The sequence below is a fragment of the Microtus ochrogaster genome, chromosome 22 (genome assembly GCF_000317375.1).
Source record: "Microtus ochrogaster isolate Prairie Vole_2 chromosome 22, MicOch1.0, whole genome shotgun sequence".
Classification (NCBI taxonomy): Eukaryota; Metazoa; Chordata; class Mammalia; order Rodentia; family Cricetidae; genus Microtus; species Microtus ochrogaster.
The window spans coordinates 7,316,641-7,330,800 of NC_022023.1; the positions used below are offsets into that span (position 1 = coordinate 7,316,641).

The following is a 14,160-nucleotide window of genomic DNA, read 5'->3' on the forward strand; positions in this document are numbered from 1 at the left end:
TAATTTATAATTTAACTTAAATAGGGGACTTGTCCTCTTTTACTCTTTCTCTTAGTTTCTCTTTGGTCTAGGCAATAGTAAGATTCTTCCTATCATTATGCATTAACTTTTATAGTCTAGATTTTTAAATCAGTGGACTTGTGCAATGGGTATACTTTTAACTAGAATAAAGACTTGAGGTTTTTCTAACTCATGTCATTTAATTTATATGTTTATCTTCTGGTGTATGTATTTTAGCTTTGGCTGTTATGAAAAAAAGGATTGTTATAGACATGAGTGTACGTGTCTGAGGGGAGATGTTTCTTTTGCTTATGAGTACCTAGAGTATATGGAATATATGGAGATGTTATGAGTACCTAGAGTATATGGCATTCACCCTTAACTTTCAGAAGTGCCAAAGTGTTTCCCCAAAGTGAATGTGTCATTTGACAGTCCCATCAGCATTATGTGAGAGCTGAGTGTCTCCCAGCCTCATCAACATTTGGAACTCCCAAACTCTAATTTTAGTCATTTTTATGGGTTTCCAGAGCAACTTCATTGTAGCTCAATCTTTGTTTCCTTCCCTATTAATCTGATGCTTTGACCTTTTTTCTCTTGACATTTTAATAACTAAAATATTCAACTTCTTATAGGAGATGTATCTGTGTTGAGAATCAGAGATGCAAGAGGCCTGAGCAAACATTTGAATGTGATGCTATGTTCCCAGTGTTGTTTGTGCTTATGGTTTTCTGGATGTGTTCATGTACTGAAATATCAAACTTTGCATCTTATGAGTTTATAGTTTATTGTAGGCTTTAGTCCAATAGATCTTCTTTAAAACATATTCCTTAATAGGTACTTTAGACTTTTGGAATAAAATGATCTTAGATATAAATGCGTAGTCTTATATCTACGTTCTCATTGGCCTCAACCCACTTAAGATTTCCTCTCCTTTCCTGTATTTTTCTGTTGTGATCACAGTCCATTATATATTCCTGATTTGTTAACAATCAAGCGTTTGTATATTTACTCCATCGTTTCTACTTGAGCTATCTTTGCCCTCAATTTCTCCACGGCATTTCCATTCATCCTTTGGGTTTCTGGTGGTTTTCTCTCACTTGAGAGCCGGGCAGCTTTCTTCAAGGCTCTCCTCCTAATCAGTCCTTTCCACTGATCTGTGGTCCCCACAAGATCAGGGCTGTACTGTTACTGATAACTAAACACCTCATCACTGTGCTCATCATTACTACAGGAGATAGCATGTAGGACTGACTCAGAAGTCTTTGTGAAGGGTTGAGTAGATGGTTCAGACAACTACATGCTTGATATGGGAGAAAAAGGACATGATTTCAGATCCCCACATCCATGTAAAACTGGACACGCCAGTGGTACCTTTGGTCTTAGCAATGGAGACAAGAACATCCCAAGGGTTTGTCTTGTAAGCCAGCCTCCAGGTTAATCAACAGCTCTTTATTAAAAACTGTAATGTCGAGAGGTAGAAGACACTTGATAGTCACCCCTGGCCTATCCACATACATGCCTGGATGCACATAACTATACATGGACATATATACCACATGTATGCACAGGCTATTTTTTGAATGAATAAATTAGTGAATAGTAAGTGCATAACAAAAACAGGAGACAATGTTTTGACATTATGAATCAACCAACAAAGCCTTTCTACAGCCAGATGCTGGCACGTTTAACTAATACAATGGGATCTTCTAATACATTATACTTAACATTGACTACCATAATAAAAGAATAATTTAGCATTCTTATAACATGAGTAAGTCACACACTATAACAAAAGATAGTTTTGGTTTTCTCTTCCAGAATGATTATTCTTTAAGTAAACAGGAAATGGAAACTTGGCAAGGTCATACTTAAAACTTAGAGCCAACTCAGTCCTTAAACACAGTCTGTACCGCATATTAAAAGAGATAACTGTGTCATATCTTAAGTCTATGGTATATGATTGTGAGAGCTATCTGCTTTCTTTACAGCTTCAAGGGAGCAATTGTTTCATTGAATAATCATCACTTCATTTCATTTGGGATGATTAGCTCAGGGCCCCTGTTGACACCATGATAGAGTGGGGTTCTTTGTGCTAAGTAACTCACCTTGTTTAGTTCATACCACTAGCCCAGCATCTATTGTCGGAATGAAAGGCAGCTGATAAGGAGAGTGTTTTCAGGAGAGAGCACTTGGAGACAATATGAAACCATTTACAATGAACCATGGTTTTGTTCTCTAAGTTGAACTCTAGATTTAGTTTTTTATTCTTCTGACAATGAAAATTTGTCTTTGTTTCACAGATGGGCAAGTACACTATAAAAATAGAATTGTTGCTTCGCAGGAATTTTGCTGCATTTGGTCAATGTTCACTTGAAATTGTTGGTGATTTGTTTGGCTAATTTTGGTGGGCACTGAATGAATGAACAAGAGAATGAGTGAATGAGCAAATGCATAGTATTGAACACCAGTGCATGTGAGGAGAAACACTTTAATAGGGATTTTTACATTTGACTTTTTTGTACTCTTCATAGGAATCCTATTACTTATATGCTGTAATTCAGTGAACTCCTCCCTCTTTCACCAGATGAGCAAATACCAAAGACACTGAGTGACCAAATGCGAGTAATTCTGCCAGCATCTGCAGAACAGGAACCCAAGACACAGATGTTACTCTTTCAACATCAAAATCTGACAAAACAATTGATAACCAGAAAGACCTAAAGAATTCTTGATTTTTAAGTTGAGTTTTGCTGCTAAAGATATTCTTATAGGAGCCTCAGAGGATAATTTTTTTGAAGTTTCTTTTTTAATAAAAAATGCAAATGTGATGACCACAATGACTGTGGAAATGAGAGCAATAACTTTCCAGAAAACTTGCTCCTAAAATGGCAAAACTCATCATGATCAATGCGCCATCCTTTCTGCAGTAACAGACTTGGGCTTTACAAGTAGGGGATTGGGATAGGGTGATTTTTTGACAACTTGATACCTCTTAGAATCACCTGGAAAAAATTTTAATGTGCGATTGTACAGATTGGGTTTGGTTGTAGGCATATCTGCATGTGCGGCAGGGCAGGGGCTGTTTTGATTACCTCAGTTGATGTGGAAAAGCTGAAAGTGGGTAACAGCTTTCCCTGGTATGAGGACCTGTCCTGTTTAAGAGCAGAGAAAGCTAGCTGAGCTTTAGGCATGTGCCTGTTTGTCCTTCTGCTGTTCAACCAGTTCCTACTAGCCAAGACTTCCTGCCTTGACTCCCCCCCCCCCAGTGGTAGATTCAATCTGGAATTCTAATTCAAAGAAACCCCTTCTTCCCAAAATTGTTTGTTGAGGTGTTTCATCATAGCAGCAGAAATGAAACTAGAACAGGATGGATTAGGAGACAAAAATCGACACCAGTTTTCCTGGAGCCCTGTTGGAGGTTGTTGAATGATTGCCTTCATCCTAAATGAAATAGCTACTTTTCATTCATTTAACTACAAATTCGATCCTGCAGCATGACAGCTTGAGGAAAGGCTGAGCAGATGTTTTACATGAAGCTCAAGTAGAAGACAGCTATGCTCTAAATGTTACTGGTCCAGAGGTATCTACAGCGGGGCCCAGAGAAGTAGCCATAGGTTCCTAAATCAGAGAGAACACTGAGAGCTCAGAGGCGGGAAGGGAACATGGAGGCTATCAGAGTTAGTGTGTGTGAGACCTGACAAGATCTTAACTGAGATGGTGTGTTCATTGACAATAGGAAAATAGAAGTGCTGAGAACAGGTCAAAAAAGAGCTATTGGAGACTTGGAATTATTTGGTAAATGTAGTAGCATTTATTTCTTTCTGTTACCTTGAGAGAAATTCATTGGAAAATCTATAGGATTTATATAATGTGTAGCACAAATCAGGTATGGGCGAAAGTTATTTGCTAATACATCTTCTAATTTAAACCTTCTAGAGACCTTGGAATACCATTACCATGTTGCAGAACAGAAAATGGCCCTTTGGGGAATTTAACTTTATTGATAAAGTATTTGTATGGACTTTAAATAGAATTATTAATGCTTATGGATGCATACTTTCCAACAGTTCTGATTTCAAACCAAATTTGTTTAATTAATTTGTAATCTCTTTGATAGCAATAAGGTGCATTACATAGTTCAGGAAAGTCCATGATGAAAGATACCTTGTTTATATTGCTTGCTACATTAATTATACGAAAACATTTCTACTAAATATTTAAATGCAATAAGTGGACTTTTGTGTGTAGTGCAAAAATGAAGGAAAGGGATTCAAAGACTGAAACCACGCCATTATTATCACATTCTAGTGTATCTGATTTACCCCTGAGCTTGCTTTTTGAATCTCTTATGTTTTTCTGGCAAGATTAGGCATGTTCAGTGTGGTATTGCCATAAACTGTGTAATACTTTCTTAGTGGGAATGACAGGGAAGAAGCCCTTGAAATAACAATCTGTATAATAGAAAATGAATGAAAATTTGCACAATCTTAGCTGGTAAGTATCAAGCAGAATGGACCTATAAGTCACAGTACTTGCCTTCATATCCTCTTTCTATTATCTGTTATTATCTATTAGGCCACAACGTTATTTTCCCCAGTCTGTTCTCCTCCATCCTTCTAACAGGACTGCCCTTCTCTACTTACTAGGACGAGGATAACTATGACATTATTTGGCTGATAACTGTGTAAGTAGGAAGATATTATTACTATTGTTGTTCTCCAAAGTGAAGTTTTAAGAATGACTCCGTGTCTAGGATTTTCCCTTTTTCCATGAGAAGAGAGCATCATGCCCTAATAGAGGCTGTTCTTCTTCCATGAAGCTCTGTGTTCTACAGTAAGACATAAGATGCTAAGGACATTCAGCATGAGAGATGAATATATGTGATTGAAAGTCATTAAGATATTTTGATTAGTTGCTTCATTTAGCTGATTAGTATACCAGCTTTGGTTTGGAAAGCTATTCTTTCTATGATACAGATTTCTCCTTTGGTGAGATTGGATGATTGTAGTGGCAAAATAGGCTAATGAGCGTGTAGTGTTTAAGGCAGTGTGCTCTATTGATGAGAGTTTGTCCAAAGAAAGAAGCCCACATTTGTAGTATTTGCCAGAATATAGGGTAAAAATATTCCTTTTAATTGATCCCAAACTATTGGGAACAGTGTCACTGAATGGGGAATGAGGAGGTCACGTAGTCAACCCTATTGAGCAGGATCTGGTACCAGCAAAGTGCTGAATTCAGAACATAACACAGAAGAAGCACTACTAAGTTCCTATATAATAGACAACACCATATAAATATGTATTCACTGAAAACAAATGATGGAAAGAAATAGATTTATATTTCGTGGAAATGAAAAGATGGTTCAGAGATTTTGAGCCCTGACCGCTCTTCCAGAGAACCAGAGTTCAATTCCCAGCACTCATAAAGCCAATTCCAACTCTATAATGCCCATTCCTAGGAACCCAACATTCTCTTCTGTAGTCCTTGGGTAGCATGTATAGCACACGAATGATACACAGCAAACACCCATTCATATAAAATAAAATAGCTATGAAAATGATCAGCAAAGAAAGGTAACTAAGTAATGACTCATTTCTTATCCTAATTTCTCAAATAATAAAAAAAAGATTAATAAATGTATTTGGACCCTGTCCATGTTTATTGATAATATTGTTTTCGTGAGTGGGATCAATATTGAGGGAGATGTAACTAAAATATATGTGCAATCTACTTTCTATCAAAGATGTTATCAGAAAGTCCTATAAATGCTACTAATCGTCAAAATGTCCAAATAAGGGTTGTTATTTTGATATTATGATAAACATGTCACATCCTGTCATTCCTGAGAAATATTTCCTCCTAAAAATATTGCAGAACATCCCCATGTTGTATATTTCCAAACTAGTACTTTTCAGACCAATAATGCAGTGTGTGCTGAAGAAGATGCTTAAAAGAAACCCCTCACTAGCTCAGAATTGAGAATAATAGAGGGTTATTTACTTAGGGGTAGACTCACAAGTCAAAATCCTCTGCTGGAATGGAGAACAGCAACCAAATCCAGCAGCCAGAAAAGAGACCTGACTTACTTAGGCTTAATAGTTTGAGGCCACACCCAAGTGGGCAGGTATCTTAAGGGCTACAGGCAGTAGGAATTCCTAGAGCAGGCTGCATATCTTATGGTACCAGTGCCTCAGTTCTGTAACCATAGTGGTTGGTGACTGTAACTGAGCAGTTCATTGTAATGGACACAGGCCCCCACATTCTCTCAGCCCTCCAATTACTTTAGAACTATTATTGAGAGACAGGAACTAAGAAGGAGCAGTCATCAAATGTCTCCAAATATACCACATAGAAACAGAAATGCATATGTGTTTATTGAGAGAAGTGTGTAGATAAATGGTTTTTTTTCTTGATGAAAGCGTAAGAGACAGAAGCAGTAAAACACACATTTTTGCTTTGTACTTTCTCATCAGGCCTTATCAATCTGAACCAGCACTAACGATTAAACGGGAAATGACTTGAACGTAAGAGCCCTTAATGCTGCCCTAGAATAGGAGGTCAGGCTTAACTTGGCAAACTCATCAGGGAAAGACTGTGTTAGATATTATTGGATCATCACAATATAGAGCATATGATACGTTTGGGGTGTTTGAAATCCAAATTATAGGCTAATGAATAAGGGTACTATATTGAACCGCATTTTTAGAAGCTATTCTCCCTTGGAAACTGCAGCCACAATTACAGACACTCTGTAGGTGGAAGCGTTCCCGCACTCACATAGCGTATGGGGAGAATGCTAAAGCCCTATACCTCATCTGTTAGCACAACCTTCAGACTACACAAGATGCCTCATACCAGTGTTTTCCTAAAATATGCCTTAGTATATGTAAGAGTGACGAACACATACTTTCCAGCAGCCCCGCTCCCCATGCGTATAAACACCAAAGCCTAAGCCGTGGCTGCCCTCTTCACTTAGAACCCTTGTTAACTCCTGTAAATCCCCCGTGGAGTTTTGTTCATACTGGATGCCATACTGACTTTGCAAATGTTCTTCATTTCTTAGGCAGAACTCAGATTTCCCTTACCAGAGTTGGGAGGTGATTGCAAAAGTGTTTTTTTTTTTTTTTTTTTTTTTTTTTTTTTTTTTCTGGACATCTTCCTTGCCTTAGGAGTGAGAACGTCATTTTGGGTGGGGAAAGTTAGGAGTTTTTGTTAATATGCAAAGAATTCTATGGAGTTTAGTGTACATTAACTCCAGAGAGGAGCATGAAGTATTTTAGGTAAGGGTGATAAACGACACTTTATAAGAGAATGCATTTGACCTAATAACTTCCAATTTTATTTAGTTATTTTGTCCTTGCTGTAACATTGTAAATCTGGACAGGTTCCTGGGATCATCGGTGAAGTTGGTTTTTAAACCATCTCATCCTTATTTTTTGAACCTACCTTGCTTGCCTTGCTGATTCTATGGCCTAAGAGAGAGAGACTGGTCTCTAAGGTCTGTAATCAGAAAGTAGAGCCATTGCACTATCCTGTTCTGATGCTTTCTCCAAAAGTAGATGGCCAGCTGTTCCTCTTGGCCCCATCTCTCTCCAGGTGTCATGAGGCATATAAATAGATAAACAAGGCACTCAGACCTTGCAAATAACTCAGGGACCACCACATACAGCCCCAGAACTTTCTTACTCCACACCCTGATGTCTCTTTGCTCTCTCCATCCTACCATCTGCGAGGAATGGTGCCCGGCATCCAGGTGGCCTCAGACAGTTGTACCCTTTTCTACTTCCTGCTGCTTATACTTTCTTTTAATCACACCCTAAAAGTCACCGCTAAGCTATTTTGCAGCTGTGTAAGCTGCTTACTAACTTAAAGTCTTTTTGCAATTTTCACAGACTCAGGTATAAAACCAAAACCAAGCCAGCCCAAACAATAAAGCATCTATTGGTCTCCTCATTTATACTTCTAGAACAGCATAGATACTTCTGTGGCTTCCGGGAGCCTCTTAGCCACCGGGGGGGGGGGGGGGGGGGGGAGGGGGGCAGGGCAGAATGTCCTTCCCTTTTGAATTTGAGAAAAAAAAAGTCATCATCAGATAAAGGCTTGGTTCTGAGGTCCCTTTTCCAACCTAGGGAGCGAGTGGACTCGCTGACCCAGAAGGAATTAACCAGCAAAATCATTTGGAACCTAATTCTACCCTAGATCTCTTTGCGGGCCACTGTCCCCTCCCCCGTCTCCTACTAGCTCTTCTATGGGGGTGGGGAAAACAGTCCCTCCACTGCTGGGCGCTGTCTTCTACCCAGGAATTCATCCTCTGAGATTGTCCACCCTGAAGCAGCAGTCGTAATGGGGGCCTGTGTGGTCTCGGGGTCACACCCTCTGGGAATGGCCCTCTCGCCGAAGTCGGAGACTTCTTGGTGGCTCCCGGCGAGCGACCAGGCTGGCGAGCAGCGTGCACCGCTCCCTCCCTCTCCCCGCCCCTCCCTCCCACCTCTCTGGGCCAGCGCTACCCACGGTGACTCTGGATTGCAGCAGCCAGCCACTGGCTTCTTACCAAATTGGGAACTGCATTATGGCTTTTTTTCTTTCTTTCTTCTTTTTTATAATTTCCTTCAGAGGAAATAATCTCAGCCCCCTTCAGTTTGCTTGACAATCTAGTGTGACTGGGGCGAGTAGGCGGGCACATCCTTTTACATGCTAATATTGCCCCACCTCCTTTGAACCCTCCTCAAAGCGCCTCGCTTTCTTTTATTTTGATTTATTTATTTACATTTATATTTATTTTACCTCCTTCAATTTCCATATACTGGGGAACCCTTCTGTGCTCTCTGTCTGTCCCTTCCCCCACTCCTCGTTCCCCTGGGGAGACGGACCCCGAGACGCACAGTACTTGCGGGCAGCGGTGTTTGCACCTAGGCTGGGGATGGCTGCACCGGGCACAGGGGGCAGCGATCGTAGCTACTGCTGCTCGATCTAGGCTGCTCAGGCTGTCGCTGGGAACTCTGGGTGAGCACCGAGTTCGGGTCCCTCCAGCGAGCTGCCACTGCCGCAGCTGAAAGGAATGTCCCCTGTTCTTAAGGACCCTGACTGTTTTACACCAATGATTTGCCACTGCAAAGTTGCTTGCACCAACAACACTTTGTCGTTGATGTTTGGATGCAAGGTAGGATGAGGGGTTTGTGTCTCCTTTTAATGCATGCTGGCCTCCCCCGGGAGGGCAAACAATTTCTTTTGTTGTTTGTGTGTCTGCCTGTTGTGTGACGGACGGAACTGCTCTGTCCACTCTCGGAGCCGGCTGGGGTTTGGAATCAGGAGAGCCCAATGATTTTCCAGGCGACCGTGTTGGCATGGTAGCTAGGCGGTGACAGGACCCTGTATTGGAGCACACTGAAGCTGCAAGCGCTCCTGAAAAGAGGGCGCCTTAGATGTCTCTGTGCTTGCGATTTCTTCCTGCCTTTAGCTAGTGACTAGCTCTCGGGCGCTGGTTTGGATGCTTCTGAAAGCCTTAGGTTGACTCCCACTCCCTGGAGCAGGGCCACCGGCTAGAGTAGCTGGCACCAGAGAAGTTCTCCAAATAAAACAGAACCGCTTGGTTTGCAAAGAGCGTTTCAAAGGTGAAGGGCTTATGGCTACTTCAGGCAGAAAGTCTGGAGATATGTAGACCTCAGTTATAAGACTGTCTTCCCTTTTACACAGTCCCTTTGAAATCAGGAAGCTTAAAAAGAGGTGGCCTGGCGTTGTACTTCACGAAGTTTGTAGCAAATAATCGCCCCATCCCAGAGTTTTGTAAGGATGCTCAGTGTCAGAAGGAAATGAGGTTTGCCGGGTTTTGAAAGAGGTTACTGTGCAGGATGCCTCGCCTGAAGGGATTTATTCGAGCTTCCTTGTTGGCTGTGGTGGACACTACCTGAACTGGCTGTTTACAAAGTTGTTGCGGGAGAATGGTCTCAGGACCTGTTCTTTGCTCCACAGAGTGGGGAGCTTTTTACTTGCAATGACAACTTGGTGTTGTCGACACTCAGCTGTTTCTAGAAATCACTTCTATGGTTGCTATGAAGATGATCTGTAAAGGAACGTGTAAGCGAGGGTGGGGGGTACTTCATCAGAAGTAGGTCAAAGTGCACGCCTATAAATGAATGCCAACCGCTCCGTGAGTTCCACTGTTCTGAAAGACAGCCACAGAGCCTGAATGGGCCCTTTGCTCAATGGGGTAAAGTTAGTGAAGCCACACACACTTCATGGGTAATACTCACAGGAGGCCGGCAGAGTAGACACACGAGAGTTAACCGTTTTACACTGGGTGGCTGGAGACTCTAGTCTTTCCTTAGAACTTTGGGTTTTGGGGGTTTTATTTATGTGTCTGTTTCTGTGTGAAATGAAGTATGTGGGTGAGGGGATCTCTGAGACTATCCCCCAAACTCCAACATTCTCAGATGTCATCTTGTCTAAAAGTCTTTAAGGGTGAAGTGAATGTCAATTATTATTGTGGTTTTTAGTGTCTATAACAAGTTCAGGATCAACTTTAACAACATTATACTTAGATTAAAAGGTAATATGGGTCTTTTTTTGAGAAACCTCAAATAAGTCTTAGGGCATGGAGGGTTTGTGTGTTCATCACTGACGAGATGTGTGTAAGAATGGCACCCTCACTGATTCACCTTTCTTCCACACAACTTATCAATCCTTGTGTGCTCCTATCCCCTCTCTCTGCCAAATTGACTTCTTTGAAAATAAATTCATCCCATGAAAACAAAGAGCACTTTTAGACAGTTTATCCCATTCTACATTGTCAGTTATTTGAATATGATAAGTCTCAAAAGCCCTACACTATAATATTATACTAATTTACTCTAACTATACTTCTAAGGGGATTAGTTATGTATTGGTCAATGTAAGTCTTCCATCTTCAAGTCTTAAATACAGAAAGATCACTAGTATTTTACACACTTGCTCTCCACAGTGAGGTTTTCCAACATCATGTAACAGATAATGACACAAGACAGCGTGAAGAGCCAAACAGTGGGGCTTCAGATGTAGATTTCACATGTCTTATGTGTGTGGTTTCTCAAGTCTCAGTTTTCTCAGATAAGATGACCACAGTGACAAGCACAGGTTTACATATTTACATAGATCATTAGTGCAGAAGAAATTGAGTAAGATGCGTGTGATGCTTAGTTAGCATGAGTGTCTTCATCAGGTGATTGGTGCTTTCACGTGGCTTTGGCCATTTTCCTGACTTCCGCAAGACCGATGCTCAGACCTGCTAGGAGGAAACACTTTCACTGTGCCCTTGTTACCATCGTGTCTATGTCGGCTATGCGACAAAACGTCACGTTTCCTCACGTTACATTACTCTAGGCTCACTGTTCCTATGTAGGAACTACTTACGTGTTGATACACAGAATGAAAGAATAAAAATTAATAACACCCATATATTATTACTTCATCCAGCTATCAAATACTCAGCATAAAACAAATACCAACTCATGTTCTCTATGGTTTCAAAGTTAAATGATATGGCATGTATCTTGCTTACAATATTGATTTAAGGAGACTACCTAAAAACTCTTCCAGTTGACTTTTTAAGTGGTGGAAGAGGACTTGTAATATGTGCTAATTAGGGGCTTCCGGAAACCTGTGTTCATCTTGATATTATCTAGGGTGTGTGAAAACAAGATGAGCATGCATATTTATTTTCTTTCCTGGATGATGCTTAGCATGGCAAAGCCTAAAACCCTGGTTTTCTACACCAGATTGTTACCTTGAAATAATATACCAAGTGTTCTTAATAACTTACTAACACGTAATGATTTGAAGGTTGCTGAGTAATTTGATCATCAAAATAGGCCCATTCCCCCAAATATTTTATTTTTGTCAGCTACCTCTAGAACCCTCATTTCTACATGCTGGCTATCATTCGGTTCAGGTAAATATTACTTATGACTGTATTAGGCTCTATTTCAGATATTGTAGTTGACATTATACATTGAAATATAAGAATGACACCATGAGAGGAATCCCAAGGCCACTGAGAGAAGTGATTTAAATCCCTTTCCTAAATTCCAGAGTATCTAAAATAATGTGACTGTAGAGTCTCAGGAGAGTAACCAGAGCACCCTTTGCCAAAGTGATTTCCATAGATCGATCCTCTGCTTTCTCAGTTCATTGCTATCAACATACAGCAATGTTCATGGGAATGGACTTCCACGAGACAGAAAGATTTCTAGAAGGTTCTTTTCTCTTGTAAGAGTTAACATGTCACCGTGCTTTCCTATCTGCATAGACTGAAATAAGGGGTGGAATTCTGAGTATCAGCCTGTGTAGTTTCCTCTTCTTTATCTTGTCTGTGCCTGTATTGGAAGAGTTAAGTTCTCCTGACTCTCTCCTTCCATCCTCTTCTTTCTATTCTCTGCAATTTCAAAAGCAAAGTGATGCAGTAAATCAGAATATTTGATAACTTTCCCAATATTCTAAGATTACTCTTAAACTATTTGCTTCCTGTTTATTGTGCTGTATGAAGTTTAAAGAGATGTAATTGAAATATGACTCATTCTAAAAATAGCTGATAGATTTGAATGGACTTCTTTGAAAAATTGCCAGTGATGATATACTGAAAGGTCTTCAACATAATGTCCCATTAGTAAAGTACGGATAAAAGCTACAGTGAAATATTACCTCACGCCATTGGGATATTTACTATTCAAAAGACAAGAGATTCCAAATGTTGGTGAGAATGCAGAGAAAGGGGTCCCTTAGTACACATACATTGAAAGTAGGAATGTTAAATTGTATAGACATTTTGGAAAAGAATATGAAGTATCTTAATATACTAAAAATAGAGCTACCATTTGACCTGGAAGTCCATATATATGTATATATAAATACATTTATTTATCTATTTATCATCTATATATACATCCATCTAGCTACCTGTCTGAAGAAACTGAAATCAGAATTCCTTGGAATAAGCCAATTCTCATGTTCTTTAGGTATTATTCAGAAGATTCAAAATGCAGCGACAAAATAAACCAAGTAATGGATGAACAATTTGTGATATGCATACATATAGGTGTATGTATGATATATTAAGTTTTCTATTGTGGTTTAGTATCTTAGTTTTGTGTTTAAGACTTAATCTTACTGTGTATCCCAGGCTAGGCTTGAAGTTGCTATTTAGCACAGGGTATCTTTGAACTTGCAATCATCTTGCTTCTCATCCAGAATATTGGGGTTACAGGTGTGTGCCATCCATTTAAGTAATCCCTTTAAGTGCTCTGAGACACACATCACACACACACACACACACACACACACACTCAAAAACACACACATACTGTAAAATGATGGATATTCTAATACATCAATAGTAGTAACTTTGTTTAACCAAATATGTTGCACATCATAAATCTATTTAATTAAAAATTGACAGCTCAAGTTTTAGGGCACCTTTACCTTCCCTCCAATACCAATTTGTTACCAGAACAATCAAATTATTAAGTCATGATATTAAACCCTTGGGATGAATCATTTGCCTTTAATGTCATCTTTGATATATTAAGATAAAGTTGTGAGAAATGTTTCAAAATCATATAGAGCCTTTAAAACAATAATTTTAAAAACTCCATTTTAAAATAGGTAACAGATATTTTAAAACTCTATCTCAGAGAACTGATAAGCTTCATGTGGTGGAGAATAACTTTCCCTTCTTTTATATGGTGATTCTATATGGTGGTAATGGAGGAAAAGAATACAGAACATGTGGAGATGGAAAAAGAGGAAAAGAAGAAATTCAAAGGAAAGAGAAATGGCCAAGCTCTAACGAACTAAGAAGAGGAGAGAAAGACTTTAGTTTGGCTGACCGCCTAAGTACTACCTTGGGTGCTTTTACACTTGTTATTATTCCAGTTACCATAGTGATCAGGGGAGCACAAATAAACCAGGGAATGAAGCAAAATAGATCAGGATGATGGAGGGGGGAAATGAAGGAAGAGGAGAAAGAGGAAGAAGTGGGCTGTCAATTCCCACCCTCCAGAGGGTGCTCTTAAACACACCCAAGATCAGGAGGAAGTGTCAGCACTGCCCTGGCGGACAGTTCCTCCACATGCCCTGTTTAGTTTCTGCTCCTCCCAGACCAGACCGTACCTTCCAGCTCATTTTGTTACA

General features: G+C 39.9%; 1 protein-coding gene across 7 annotated transcripts in view; it reads left to right on the forward strand.

Annotated features, from left to right (window-relative positions):
- The window catches only part of Dlg2 (discs large MAGUK scaffold protein 2), a 1,686,730-nt gene that overhangs the window by 600,602 nt on the left and 1,071,968 nt on the right, over nucleotides 1–14,160 (forward strand). For 2 of the 7 annotated variants that reach the window (XM_026784313.1, XM_026784314.1), the window contains exon 1: nucleotides 8,537–9,160. The exons of 4 other annotated variants lie outside the window; for them this stretch is intronic. In XM_026784313.1, the coding sequence (XP_026640114.1) occupies nucleotides 9,059–9,160 (102 nt within the window). In that variant the 5' untranslated portion in view covers nucleotides 8,537–9,058. Of the gene's footprint in view, nucleotides 1–8,536; nucleotides 9,161–14,160 lie in introns of those variants that run through there. One more of the 7 variants, XM_026784316.1, reaches the window with a different exon arrangement.